Source organism: Trichechus manatus, unplaced genomic scaffold (genome assembly GCF_000243295.1).
Source record: "Trichechus manatus latirostris isolate Lorelei unplaced genomic scaffold, TriManLat1.0 scaffold00122, whole genome shotgun sequence".
Taxonomy (NCBI): domain Eukaryota; kingdom Metazoa; phylum Chordata; class Mammalia; order Sirenia; family Trichechidae; genus Trichechus; species Trichechus manatus.
The window spans coordinates 1,986,018-1,998,110 of NW_004444058.1; the positions used below are offsets into that span (position 1 = coordinate 1,986,018).

At 59.3% G+C, this 12,093-nt stretch overlaps 2 protein-coding genes across 2 annotated transcripts in view; both read left to right on the top strand.

The window, feature by feature from the left end:
- Positions 1 to 83: 83 nt before the first annotated feature.
- On the top strand, positions 84 to 841 carry HES5 (hes family bHLH transcription factor 5). The gene is made up of 3 exons (XM_004384320.1): positions 84 to 137; positions 241 to 406; positions 570 to 841. Exons 1-3 carry the CDS (start codon positions 84 to 86, stop codon positions 839 to 841), a joined length of 492 nt encoding a protein of 163 aa, XP_004384377.1.
- Positions 842 to 3,848: 3,007 nt separating this feature from the next.
- Positions 3,849 to 12,093, top strand: part of PANK4 (pantothenate kinase 4 (inactive)) — a 32,339-nt gene continuing 24,094 nt past the window's right edge. The window contains exons 1-6 of the mRNA XM_004384321.3: positions 3,849 to 3,981; positions 9,025 to 9,107; positions 9,560 to 9,774; positions 10,533 to 10,716; positions 11,074 to 11,166; positions 11,548 to 11,701. Of these exons, the coding sequence (XP_004384378.1) occupies positions 3,858 to 3,981; positions 9,025 to 9,107; positions 9,560 to 9,774; positions 10,533 to 10,716; positions 11,074 to 11,166; positions 11,548 to 11,701 (853 nt within the window). The 5' untranslated portion in view covers positions 3,849 to 3,857. The remainder of the gene's footprint in view (positions 3,982 to 9,024; positions 9,108 to 9,559; positions 9,775 to 10,532; positions 10,717 to 11,073; positions 11,167 to 11,547; positions 11,702 to 12,093) is intronic.

Consider the following 12,093-nt stretch of genomic DNA (forward strand, 5'->3'; position numbering starts at 1 on the left):
CCTATATCAAGCGACTCGCGCGGAGCCCAGACAGCGCCTGGCCCGCCGCCTCCGCCCGCGCCCGCTCCTCCGCGCCTGCCGGCATGGCCCCCAGCACCGTGGCCGTGGAGCTGCTCAGCCCCAAGGAGAAAAACCGGGTAAGTGCCAGCCCCGCAGTCTCCGCGCAGTCTTTCTCGGAGCGGTCCCCGCTGGCACGCCCGCCCGCTAGTCCGCGCCCTCTGACGCCCCCTCTTCCCGCAGCTGCGCAAGCCGGTGGTGGAGAAGATGCGCCGCGACCGCATCAACAGCAGCATCGAGCAGCTGAAGCTGCTGCTGGAGCAGGAGTTCGCGCGGCACCAGCCCAACTCTAAGCTCGAGAAGGCTGACATCCTGGAGATGGCCGTCAGCTATCTGAAGCACAGCAAAGGTGAGCGCGCAGCCTGCCCTCCCGGTCCTTGGATCCCCTGCTCCGGGTCCCCCATGCCCTGGCCCCGCTCCCTGGGTCACAGCTCACCAGATCCCCCGCTCCCGGTGTCCCGGTTCCCCATCTCCCAGTGCCGGCCACGCACTCATTGCCTATCCCCCCGCAGCCTTTGCTGCCGCTGCCGCCGGCCCCAAAAGCCTACACCAGGACTACAGCGAGGGTTATTCGTGGTGCCTGCAAGAGGCCGTGCAGTTCCTGACGCTGCACGCCGCCAGCGACACGCACATGAAGCTGCTCTACCACTTTCAGCGGCCCCCTGCCACGCCCGTTGCACCCAAGGAGCCCCCAGCTGCCAGCGCGGCGCCCCCTCCTACACTCACTTCGGCCAAGGCCACTGCCCCACGACAGCCCGCCTCTGGCCTCTGGCGGCCCTGGTGACCAGTACTGCCCAGGACCAGAGGGCGAGTGGGGAAGTGCCTTCCTATCCCCTTGGTCCAGCTTGGACGCCTGTCCAGAGGGCTTCCTCCCCAGCTGGCAGGCCAGCAAGGGAGCCATTCTCAGAGAATGTGTGCCTGCCCTTGTCATTTTAGGACAATCAGGGCCAATCTTGGAGAGAGCTGCAGGGAGCGTGTGACCCCAAGGGGTCGTTCTGTGTTTGCATTTCAGCAAGTGACTTCTGAGAAGTCCCGGCCGCATGCCGAGGTCTATGATATTTGTAGGCGGTGGGGCTGGCAGGAGCCGCTGTAGAGGACTTTCTTCAGGCCTGTGGCTGTAGGCACGCCCCCAGGCGGCCATGCAGCGGGCACTTCTTGCCTTTTGTGAAGGCGACCTCAGCGTGCATCCTCATAGGAGAGCGAGTAACAGCCTGAGGGCATGGAAGAGCCGCGCAGCGGAGCCTTTCCCGAGAGGCCCCATGTGTGCTCAGCTGTCCAGTTAGGGCTCATAGTGGGCTGTTTGGGGCGGGTGGGTCCCCACTACAATCCTTAAAGGATTCCTCTGTGTGAGTGCGTGTGGGCGCAATGTCTGTACTCAGTATTTGAACTCTGTCATGCAGACTGCTCTGCAGGCTTCTAATAAAATCTGACTGTTGAGTCTTCGTCTCTTCTAGTGCCTTGTGCCTTACAAGGGCGTCTTCTTTGGCCAGCACGGGGCGGAAGGGCGGGTCTGCAGGAGTGAAGGGGAGTGAGCACGGACATGGTGTGTAGCCTCGGTTAGGAGATTGCTTAGCAGTGACCCTCTGCCTGCTGGAAGAATGTCTGGGTCCTGGCCTGGGAAGGAGGAAGGGAGGGAGGGGAAGCACAGGTAGAGAAGGAAGAAGTGAGGGAAAGAGAGGAGGAGCTGGAAACAAGGGAAAGAGGAGGCAGGGGAGAAGCAAGGAGAGAGGCAAAGTGGAGAGGAATGGTAAGGAGAAAGGTGAGAGGGAGGAAGGGGAGGGGCAGGCTGAAAGGAGAGGGGCCTTGTAGACTGCATTCCCTCTGAATGTGTAGGAGGGGCAGCAAGGCGGGAGACCTGGGTTCCACTCAGAGGCTTTCACTAGCTCCCTGCAGGTGAGGGTGGGAACAAAGTGACAGCTATGGGCAAGCCCTTCCTGCTGTCTGGCTGGGGACCTGTAGCCTGCTGTAGACCCCTTGCTGCAGTCAAAGGGGGCTTGGCCGGGCCAAACAAACAGGAAGAAATGTTTACCACCATCACCTGCCCTTCCCCTCCAGCCTGCAGCCACCTGCAGCCCTGGCAGGAGATCCTGGAGGCACCTGTCTGGCTAATTCTCAGGTGTCTGCCCTGCCCTACCTCCCAGCCGCCGGCCACATGCCAGGCTGGAACAGGCAGTGTTGGTGGTGACTCTGCCAGGGCTGATCTCTTGCTCTGAAACGGCACCTATTTTTAGGCAGGCTACAGGGTTTTGGTTGAGTCTGCAAGATGCCAAGTTCCCCAAGGGGCGAAATCCACCCAGCAAGGAGTGGCAAGGAGCAGAAGGGAGAGCCTGGCACCCAGAGACTCCCAGATACTTTGTGATGACAATTCGGGCAGCGCAGGTCCCAGCCCTCTCTCCCCTCTGCCTTCTGCCCTTTCTGGCTCATTCTGAAGGGTGCCTTCTCCAGGCCAGCCGAGTGCCTGCCACTGGCCCTCTCTGGTAGCTGCTGAGCCCCAGCTGTGGTGGGCAGAGGACAGGGCAGGCTCACTGCAGACATGTGGGTCCATCATGACTGGGAGGAGCACACTGCGCTTATGGAGTGAAGTGTGCCTGCTGGCCAGGCTGGCCCATGGGCCGCCCTGCTGGCCAGGCCACTATGCCGGGTTCCCTGCTATGCCCTCTGGGGAGCAGACCCTCTGCCCTCCTCTACCAGAGCCTCCCCTAGGCAGGTTCCACCTAGGGCAGCACAGCCACCCTGTGGAAGGCACTAGGAAATGCCGTCTCCTCCCTGCAGCCCCACCTGATGCGCCCTGGAATCCTGCCCAGGGCTCTGCGTTCCTGCTGCCCATGGACCTGTTTTAGCTCTTTCGGGGCTCCCAGGAACCTGTCTGGCAGCTGGTGGCACTCTCAGTTTGCAGACAGAAAGGCTAAGGTCCAGAAGCACGCAGCAATGACCGTGGTCACTTGGGAGGCAGGAAACTGACCGCAGGGGCTGAGTCTGTCTGCCTCTGCACTGGGTTCTTTCCCAAAGCGCCAGTGCCTCTGAGGGACTCACCCTGGAACCTGTCTCTGCCATTCCCTGCATCCCTGCCCTGGAGTGGTCTCAAGTCTCAGCGTGTTTCCCGGCAAACTCCCACTGGTCCCTCACCCTACCCCACTTGCTGGAAGGCACCTCCTCCAGGCAGGCTCCCTGGCGGCGCCCTTGGGGCCCTGCTTCCCTTGCACTCTCTGTGGCCCGCCAGCAGAGTGCTCATCTTCCCTAGCTACGGGTCTGTGTCCCAGGCCTGTCTCCACCTGGGCTGGGGGCTTCTTGAGGGCAAGGTCCTCTCCTCCTCCCTGCTTGCATAGGGCTTTCGGCACTGAACCTGGACGCTGGGTCACCCTAGCAGAGACGTCACACGCACGCTAGAGTGCAGGAGCCTAGCTTATAGGGCGCGCTAGCGGGGCCAAGAGGCAGCTGTTACCGTCTGCAAGTCCCATTGCGGCTCTGGAAGCAGGAACGCCGCCTGTCTTACTCAGCACTAGCTCAGAGGACCCGAGTTAAGCATCTGGCCAGCTCGGGGGGGAAAAAAAACCACAACATATGCCAGATGTTTAGTGCCGAGGCGCAGTCTCTGGAGAATAGCTGCGGGCCCTTCCGCAGCCCGGCATCCTCTGACCCCTCCCCAGGCCCGCCCCCGGCGGCTCCCGCGGCGGCGAAGATCAAGGTAAACCGGTAGGGCGGGCGCCTCATTAGCATAATATATGCGCGGGAGGCGTTTAGCAGTCAAATCTATGCGCATATATATCCATGGCTGATGAGCCTAGCCGGGCACATTCAAAATGGCGGAGTGCGGGGCGAGCGGCAGCGGCAGCAGCGGGGACAGCCTGGACAAGAGCATCACGCTCCCACCCGACGAAATCTTCCGTAATCTGGAGAACGCCAAGCGCTTCGCCATCGACATCGGTACCGTGGGCTGGGGCGCCGGGAGCGGGGCGGCCCCGAGCAGGAGGGCGCCTCTTTGGGGTACCGGCGAGCTGGGGGCGGCGGGAAGGACGAAGGGCGGGGCGGGGGCCGCGGCGCGCGCGGCGTGACGGGAATTGTAGTCCGAGGGCCGCCGGTGCGGGGGCTCGCGGCGACGGCTGAACCACAGCTCCCGGCAGGCGCCGCGCGGGCCGGCGCGGGGCATGCCGGGGCTCGTAGTCCGGCGTGGTAGCGGGGTCGGTGTTGGGGGGCGCTGGGGAGCTGGCTGACGGGATCCACTGTCGGCGGGGACTGGACCCATGCGCGGGAAGGAGCGAGGGGCATGACCCCGAGGCGTCGCCCCTGGGCGCCCGGGCCGGCGGTCCCCCCGTTATCCCGGCGGAGGAGAGGGCGGCTGCGGGGCGGGGGGCCCTGGGGCCGGGCAGTAGGTTTAAATCTTGGCCCGCGTCGGACCGCTTGGCCAGGAGGCGAAGGGATGGTGCCCCAGCACTGCCTCGCGGTCCTCCGGGGCCAGCCTGAGATTTGGGGTTGAAGCGAAGACGAAGCCGGCACCCCAATCCCTGCCCGTCAGAAAGCGCTTCATAGGGCGGCCCAGCAATGGCCGCGGAGTCCGCGGCGGGGACCCCGCGCAGCCCTTCCGGGTCGGTCACCGACCTTTGGCCAGCGTCCCCAGGCAGAGGCCGTTGGGCAGACGCATTAGGACGCAGTGTTGAGGTCCTCCCGGGGACAAGCTGGGCGCCCGCACTTTACTCGCAGGCCGTTGCTTTTGGACATTTGACTATTAACAGCCAGGGACGGTGGACTTAAGAAGCGGGGTCATCTTCCGGGCCTTCCCACGGTTGTCTTAAGGGTGTGGGACACTCACTTCTCACCCTCCAGACCCTCCTGCCCCTCGGGGTCCCTTGTTTCCTCCCTCTACTCTCCTACCACTAGGCCTTTAAGTGGTTGCTGGTGTGCACCCTGCCCCCCTGATCCTGCAGCATCTTGATGGCATTAGCTCCTTCCCGTCTTGGGCCCTTCTCACTCGCTGACACACCTCACTGACACCCCTTGAGGAGGTGCTTGCATCACCCCATTGACAGGTGAGGAGACTGAGTCAGAGAACAATGAACCTGCTGGTGGTCATCTGGCTAGAAAGTGGTAGAGCCAGGATTGGAACCCAGCTGGCAACAACCACACTGTGGCCTGGGGCAGAGGGCTTCCTGGGCAGGAGCTAGGTGAAGCCCCTTGGATAGGCCCTGTGGCTGCCCCTTTTAGCCCGGGTCTGGGCTGCAGCCTATGTTTGTCTGAGTGCCTGTTTGAGTGTTCGCATGTAGGCAGTTAAGGCCCCTGAGAGCAGGGCAGGGTCTGCTTTTGTGCCCTCAGTGTCGTCAGCACCCACACAGTGCATGGCTGGTGTGTTTATGCTCAATAAATACTTGAATGAGTGAGTGAGCTGTGGACTGCTGCTCACTCTCCTGGGAAAGTTGGGGTGTCCAAGGGACCCAGGCCTGTCCCCTCGGAGCTGTTTGTTTCTGGTGCATTTAATGCATCTGCAAGTCTTGTGTTCTGGGGATCACTTGAGTCACAGGCTTGGTCCTTCACTGTTGTCTATGGTGCCCCATCAAGGAGGAGAGAGGTGTCCCGCAGGGAAGTTGGAGTGATGAGACTTGTGGGTCCTGGGTTCCTGCCTTGCAGTGTGGATGTCTTCCTTGGCACTGGAGAACAGGGCAAGCTTATGAGAAGCAGAAAGGAGGGTGTAAGGGGTGGGGTTTTGGGGGGTATGGCTGGTGGGAGGTGCCTGGAGGCTGGGCCTGAGGAAGAAGCCAGTGTACAAGCAGGCAGAGCCTGACTGACTGCCACAGAGGAATCAAATAGAAGGAAGGGCTGGAGGTGGTGAGCTTGGAGGCCCCACTGTCCATGCCAGCCTAGCCAAGGCTTCGAGCAAGCATCCACTCCAGACCCATAGTGGTGGACGGGCGCTTCACGCACCCTGTGAAGTTCAGGTCTTCATGCCCATCACTCCTGGAACCGCACATCCCCAAAGCAGCTCTCTCTCCTTAATCACTGCTGTAGAGGCTTTACAGTAAACTGCTGTCCCACGCTAGGTGACATTCTCAAGTTGTTAAAAGCGTATGTGCTTTGAAACAAAATAGTATTTGTATTATAAATATATGTTAAAAAGAAAAAAGAAAGGCCTTCTGCGTCCTGCCAGCACTGTGAGGTCACGGCTTCCCGGCCGGGTGTGTGGTCTGAAAGGTTCCGCTCCTTTTCCTGCTGTGTGCATCCTGCACTCAGGGCTCTGCTCAGTGGGAACAAGTCAAGAATCAGTGTTTCGGAAGTGCAGACGTCACTGTGGGGAACAGCAAGAGGCCGAGGCTTCTCTCCGTGTTCTTTGTGGCCCCAGAGGCCCACAAGGGGCCCACTGAGTGTTGCTGGCAGGAAGGGCCGTCCGTGCCCTGGAGGGTCCCGGCCTGCCCTGCCACCAGACCAGTTGGGGTTTGCTGACAGAGGAACATGCAGAGGGTTATTTTTAGTGCTGGTATTTATTTCCTCTTTCTGAAATTACCCCAGGTCGGGGTCCAGTGTCTGGTTCTGAAAAGGACACCCTCATCATTACTGAGTACAAGCCTTTGGTTTCTTACCGTAGCCATGGGAGGTCCCTCAAGGTGGGGTGCTCAGCCCAGGATCCACACAGCCAGAGTGCTCATCAGTAGTAGGCATCTCCGTTTCCCCTCCCTTACCCAGGGCTGTGGACCCAGGAGACTGCAGCTGTCCGAGTGTTCTTGGTGAAGCCTTGCCTCACTTGGATGGGGATGCCCAGCCATCTGGGCCAACCTACCTCTTCGAGAACATCAGGGACACTTGTGTCCCCATATGTACTTGAAGCAATGACTGGATTTCGGAGTGAGGCCAGGAGGCCCCGTGTTGCCAGGTGGTGGGGAGTGCTCCGCGGGGGCAGTGGGCACATGGGCAGGAAGGAGCAGCAGGGGTGATGGGTGCAGGCTTCCTGGCCCCCCCTCACTCAGTAAGGGCCCAAGGAGGGCCTTTGGGGCAGGAGAAGGTGCAGGGCACAGGCAGCCTGAGGATATCCTGCCCCGGCCCCATGAGGTCTGGAGACTGGAAGGTGGTGGTGGGGCTTGGGGGTCTCATGGAGGACCTCGCATGGATGAGCAGCTGTACCTCTTGGGGCTCCCTTTTCTCCTCTCCTCAAGGACGGGTGTGGAGACTGGGGCCTGGCTGGCAGAGTGCGCAGGGCAGTGTGTGGATGCCAGCCTGGCCCCTGTCATTGTTGGAGGTGGGCTGCGGAGCAGGTGACAACACATCTGGACTGGGGTACGTTCCAGCTCCAACGAGGCCCCGACAACAGGCCAAATGCTCCTGGTTTCCTCAGGCTCCCACTGTTCTTTCAGCCGATTCTGCTCCACACTGACCCCTCTGTTGTATCCATTGCCCCTTGCACCCCTGTGCCCTGTCTGCCCCCTCTTTGGGTCTCTGTGTCCTTAAGTTTGTTTATAGTGGCTTTTGACATGTCTCTTAAATGTATCGTTGTCTCTTTGCGTCGCCTGTTGTTAGAAAACAGTGTGTTCACAGAGGTGACTCAGACAACAATCATCTTAGAGAAGGACTTGGCCAGGCCAGGATTGGAGTCAGTAGGGGATAAGGAGGCTCAAGGCCGGCTCAGTGACTCAGACAACAAACATCTTAGAGAATGACTGGCTAGGCTGGGATTGGGATTGGGGGCAGGAGAGGGTAAGGAGGCTCAAGGCCGACTCCGCCTCCTGAGCTCACAGTGCAGGCGAGATTAAGGCCAGCATTGTGTTGACTCAACCAGACGTGCCCTCCACGCATGACAGAGGTGAAGCCGCGGGACTGCGGGGATGAGGCTGCAGCTGGGACGGGTGGTCACAGGAAGGTGGCCTGGGTTCTGTGAAGCAAGGAACTTTGGCCTTCGGCACCTGGACGTACTGACTTGTGGTCATCCTTATACATCCCTTTAGTATTCTGTCACAAAACAACCATTTGAAAATCATTTTCACCTTCATATTCTCTCAACGTGAAGGATGTTTGCTTTATTTTTGTCAGGCCCGGTAAGAAAGGTGGCCTGCTCAGAAGTCTTCCTGTGTGCTGGGCATGTAGTTCCTTCTGTCTCCTACTCGTGGGCCCCCACATCTGTGCCTGGAGCCCTGTTGCCTCCAGCGTGCCTGCTCTGACTTGGAGAGGAGCCTGGTTTAGTTCACCTGGAGAGTGACTTCACACTCTTCCTACGATGTATACCAGGAAGGCCTCGTCTGTCCTCTGTTGTCTGGTGCAGTCTTTGGCCGTCTGTCTGTGTTCAGTGTCCAGCAGCATTCTGGAGGCAGTGGGACCTCTGCAGGACATCTCGAAAATCTTAGCCATTGAGGGAAAATACTGTGGCGTCTCTGGTTTCTTCTGGTTTGTTTTGGGGCATGTACTGCCATCTCCAGCTCTGAGCCTCTCCAGAGGGCAGGAGCCTGCTTCTGGGCCCCAGATCTTGCTCAGCCCCATTGTCTCCAGTGTCTCTCCTGGGAAAATACTTGTTGGATAGCCTGCCTCACTTGTTAAGATGGGTGGCCAAGTGTGAGACTTGTAATGGAAATGCACTGGATGTAGGAGCCTGTTTCCTGGTTCGTTCTCAGGATGAGAACTGGAAGCTGCAGTTTCCGAAGCTGGGAACAGCAGCGGAGGTCCTTCAGAAACAGGACGGGCTGCTTCCTTCTCCAGGGCGAGTGGAAACTCTGAACCCAGTAGGTTAGGAGTCTGAGGAGGAACTGAAATTGTAAAGGGAAAACGGGCTTAGATTTGATAGCTCATCCTCTTGCTCTGCTTTGTGCCCTAGGCTGCCTGTCTGCAGGGCGCCAGACTGCACAGAGGGCCCCAGAGCATCTGCTCCTGGCCCCCACCGAGCTGCCCCATGCTTGCTGTGGGATGTTTCCTGGGAAACGTCCAGAGAGCAGTGAGCGGAGGGGTGGATACTCTGTCCCCCACCTAGTTCTGACTGTGCGGTTTGTCTCCCCCTCATAGGTGGGTCCCTGACCAAGCTGGCCTACTACTCAACTGTGCAGCACAAGGTCGCCAAAGTGAGGTCTTTCGACCACCCAGGAAAGGTGAGCTCTTTGGTGCAGAAGGTGCTGGCAGGCACAGGTTGAGGTGGCAGGCAAGCGTGTGGCTCAGCCAGAGGGACCAACTGGTGGCGCCTCCCCCTGTGATGTTCTCCTGCCAGCCCCTTTGCTGCTAGTGAATGTGGACTGGCTGTCCTGGAGGTTGCTAGTGTTTCTGTCCCTCCCTGTCCCCTAGCCCTGTTCCCTGCAGTCCTGACCTTGGACCTCTACCTGCTGGGCTCCTTGGGGAGGCCTCCTTTCCCAGTGGGGCAGCTGAGGGTCTCAGAAGTCCAGCCCCCTCCTCAGGTCTTTGGGCCTCTTCACATCATGGAGACCCTCTGCATTGGACCCTCCGAATTTGGACTTTGAGTTCTGCTTGTCTTAAGGTTGGCTTGGGTCGCCAGGCTGCTGGGGCAGGGCAGCAGAATGTTCCAGGACCTCTCAACTATATTCTCCAGGACACAGAGCAGGACCACGAGCCGCCCTATGAGATCTCCGTCCAGGAGGAGATCACTGCCCGCCTGCACTTCATCAAGTTCGAGAACACCTACATCGAAGCTTGCCTGGACTTCATCAAAGACCACCTGGTCAACACAGAGACGAAGGTCATCCAGGCCACAGGGGGTGGGGCCTACAAGTTCAAGGACCTCATTGAGGAGAAGCTTCAGCTCAAGTGAGTGGGGCCCAGCAGCCAAGACGGGGCCAACAGGGGAAAGTGGGTGAGCTGGCCCAGCCTGCTGGGGTAGGGTGGTAGGGAGGGCTCCCTACTGGTGAGAGGGGGTGGGGGGCTTACTGCTGGTGTGCTGGGGATTCCCTGCAGGTGTAAGGAGGGGTGGGGGTCTCCCTGCAGGTGTAGAGGTAGACACAGGCTGGTCAGTCCTTGGGGTTAGTCCTTGGGCTTGGGCTCTCCCGGCCTCTGTGGCAATAAACCTGGCCACTCTGAGTCTGCTGCAGTCCTGTTGTGGGGTTCCTGAGACCCCAAGATCTCGTAGTGCCTTTGGGTGGGTCCAGGGCTCTGGGCCGAGCTTTGCAAGCAGATATGGGGACTGAGCAGCAGGAAGGCCTGGGAGGGACTGAGGACTGGTGGGAGTGATGGGTGGGAGTGGCATGAGGGCGAAAGGAAGGAGATGGGCGTGGGGGGAGGGGAGTCTGTGCCAATGTCCTGCTGGCTGGACACCCTTCAGGGCTTTCTGGGAACATGAGGCGACGCCTGCCTGGCAGAGCCCAGTACACTGTCCGTCGCAGTCATTCTGTGAGCTGCTCTGCTGGCTGCTGTTTCCCGAGCATTGTATCTATGTGTGGAATCAGCAGCCTGGGGACAGCGTACGGGGAGCAGCGTCGTGGGATTTTGTGCCGGCCTGCCTCCCTGTACCATGGATGAGCTCCGTCCCTTGTGGCTGCCATGCTCCAGGGGCCACGCTTCCCTTGCAGAGTCGACAAGGAGGACGTGATGACCTGCCTCATAAAGGGCTGCAACTTCGTGTTGAAGAACATCCCACACGAGGCCTTCATGTACCAGAAGGATGCTGACCCCGAGTTCCGGTTCCAGACAAACCACCCAAACATTTTCCCCTACCTTCTCGTTAACATCGGCTCTGGGGTCTCCATTGTGAAGGTGAGTGAGTGATGGAGGGATTCGGGGGATGTTGGTGAGGCCCTTGTACATGTTGGAGCCAGTGGTGGGTGCAGGGACCCATGACACAGGAATGTGTGATATGGGGACATGTGACGCAGGACTGGCTCTCAGCCTGGTGCTCACAGGCCATGTTGAGTGCCAGTGCTCCTCGTCAGCAGGAAGGTCAGCTCCACCGTCAGCCTCAGGCCCTCCAGGGCATCAAGCTACACCCTTGAGAGTGGTCACCCACGATGGTGGCGGCAGTGCCCCTGTCAGGGTCTGCTCCTGGGGTAGCCCTGAGCCACTGTGTCCCCTGGGGACCTGCCGCGTGCTCATGCACCCCTGTCTGCTTCCCAGGTGGAGACCGAGGACGAGTTCGAGTGGATTGGCGGCAGCTCCATCGGGGGTGGCACCTTCTGGGGGCTTGGCGCTCTACTCACCAAGACAAAGGTACTCAGCTGCCTGTAGGAGGATGCCTGCTCTGGGAGGGCTGGGGCTATGGAATCGGGGACTTGTAGTGGGCCAGAATTTTACAAAAGTGGCTCCTTTCTGGCCTTTATTCTGTCTCCTGGGTCTCAGACCCCATAGCCCCAGTCGACGTGGAGTTGTTTGTGCTCTGGAGGATGGGGTGTCCAAATGGGCCTGGGGTATCGCCAGGTGGGTGGTCCACAGAGAGGCCCATGGCCTTGCCCTACACCTGCTCCATGCCATGCGAAGAGGCCGCCAAGCACCCGCAGGCTCTGCTTGACCTTTCATGGATGTGGTTCCGCATGCCACAAGGACACCGCCAGCCCCGAGATCTAACTGCTGTCATCTGCTCTGTCCCCACAGAAGTTTGACGAGCTGCTGCATCTGGCCTCCAAGGGCCAGCACACAAACGTGGACATGCTGGTCCAGGACATCTATGGTGGGGCATGCCAGACTCTGGGGCTCAGCGGCACCCTCATCGCCAGCAGCTTCGGAAAGTCAGCCACTGCCGACCGAGGTGCCTCAGGCGGGGACCTGTGACCACGGTGGAGGGAGAAGCCTCTTTTGTTCTTAAAGCATTGATGTGTCACTGTTACATGCCAGCTACTTGGAGGAGTTGGATTTTCAAAAAATAAGTCCTCATATCCCTTCCCGTCCCCAAATTACCACAGTCTTCACTTTGTGCCAACTTCACTTTAATTTTAGTAAATTAATTCGATCAGTCTTCACTTGAGGAGAAGTATGAGTTAGGAAAAGTGTTTGTTTTTTTTTTTTTCTTTTTTCCTTGATTGCACACACACTCCACACGCCTCTTTCTTGCTGTCTCCCATGCACGTGTATTTTCTCAGTCTCTATCACTCTTTCATGCTCTCTTGCACACTCTAGCTCTCCCTCACTCTCTCTCCCTCT

Excerpts from the sequence above, each read along its gene's own strand:
- HES5 (XM_004384320.1), top strand. The coding sequence starts at position 84 with ATGGCCCCCAGCACCGTGGCCGTGGAGCTGCTCAGCCCCAAGGAGAAA. Across the intron at positions 138-240 it reads GCCCCAAGGAGAAAAACCGG|CTGCGCAAGCCGGTGGTGGA; the intron begins GTAAGTGCCAGC and ends CTCTTCCCGCAG. Across the intron at positions 407-569 it reads CTATCTGAAGCACAGCAAAG|CCTTTGCTGCCGCTGCCGCC; the intron begins GTGAGCGCGCAG and ends ATCCCCCCGCAG.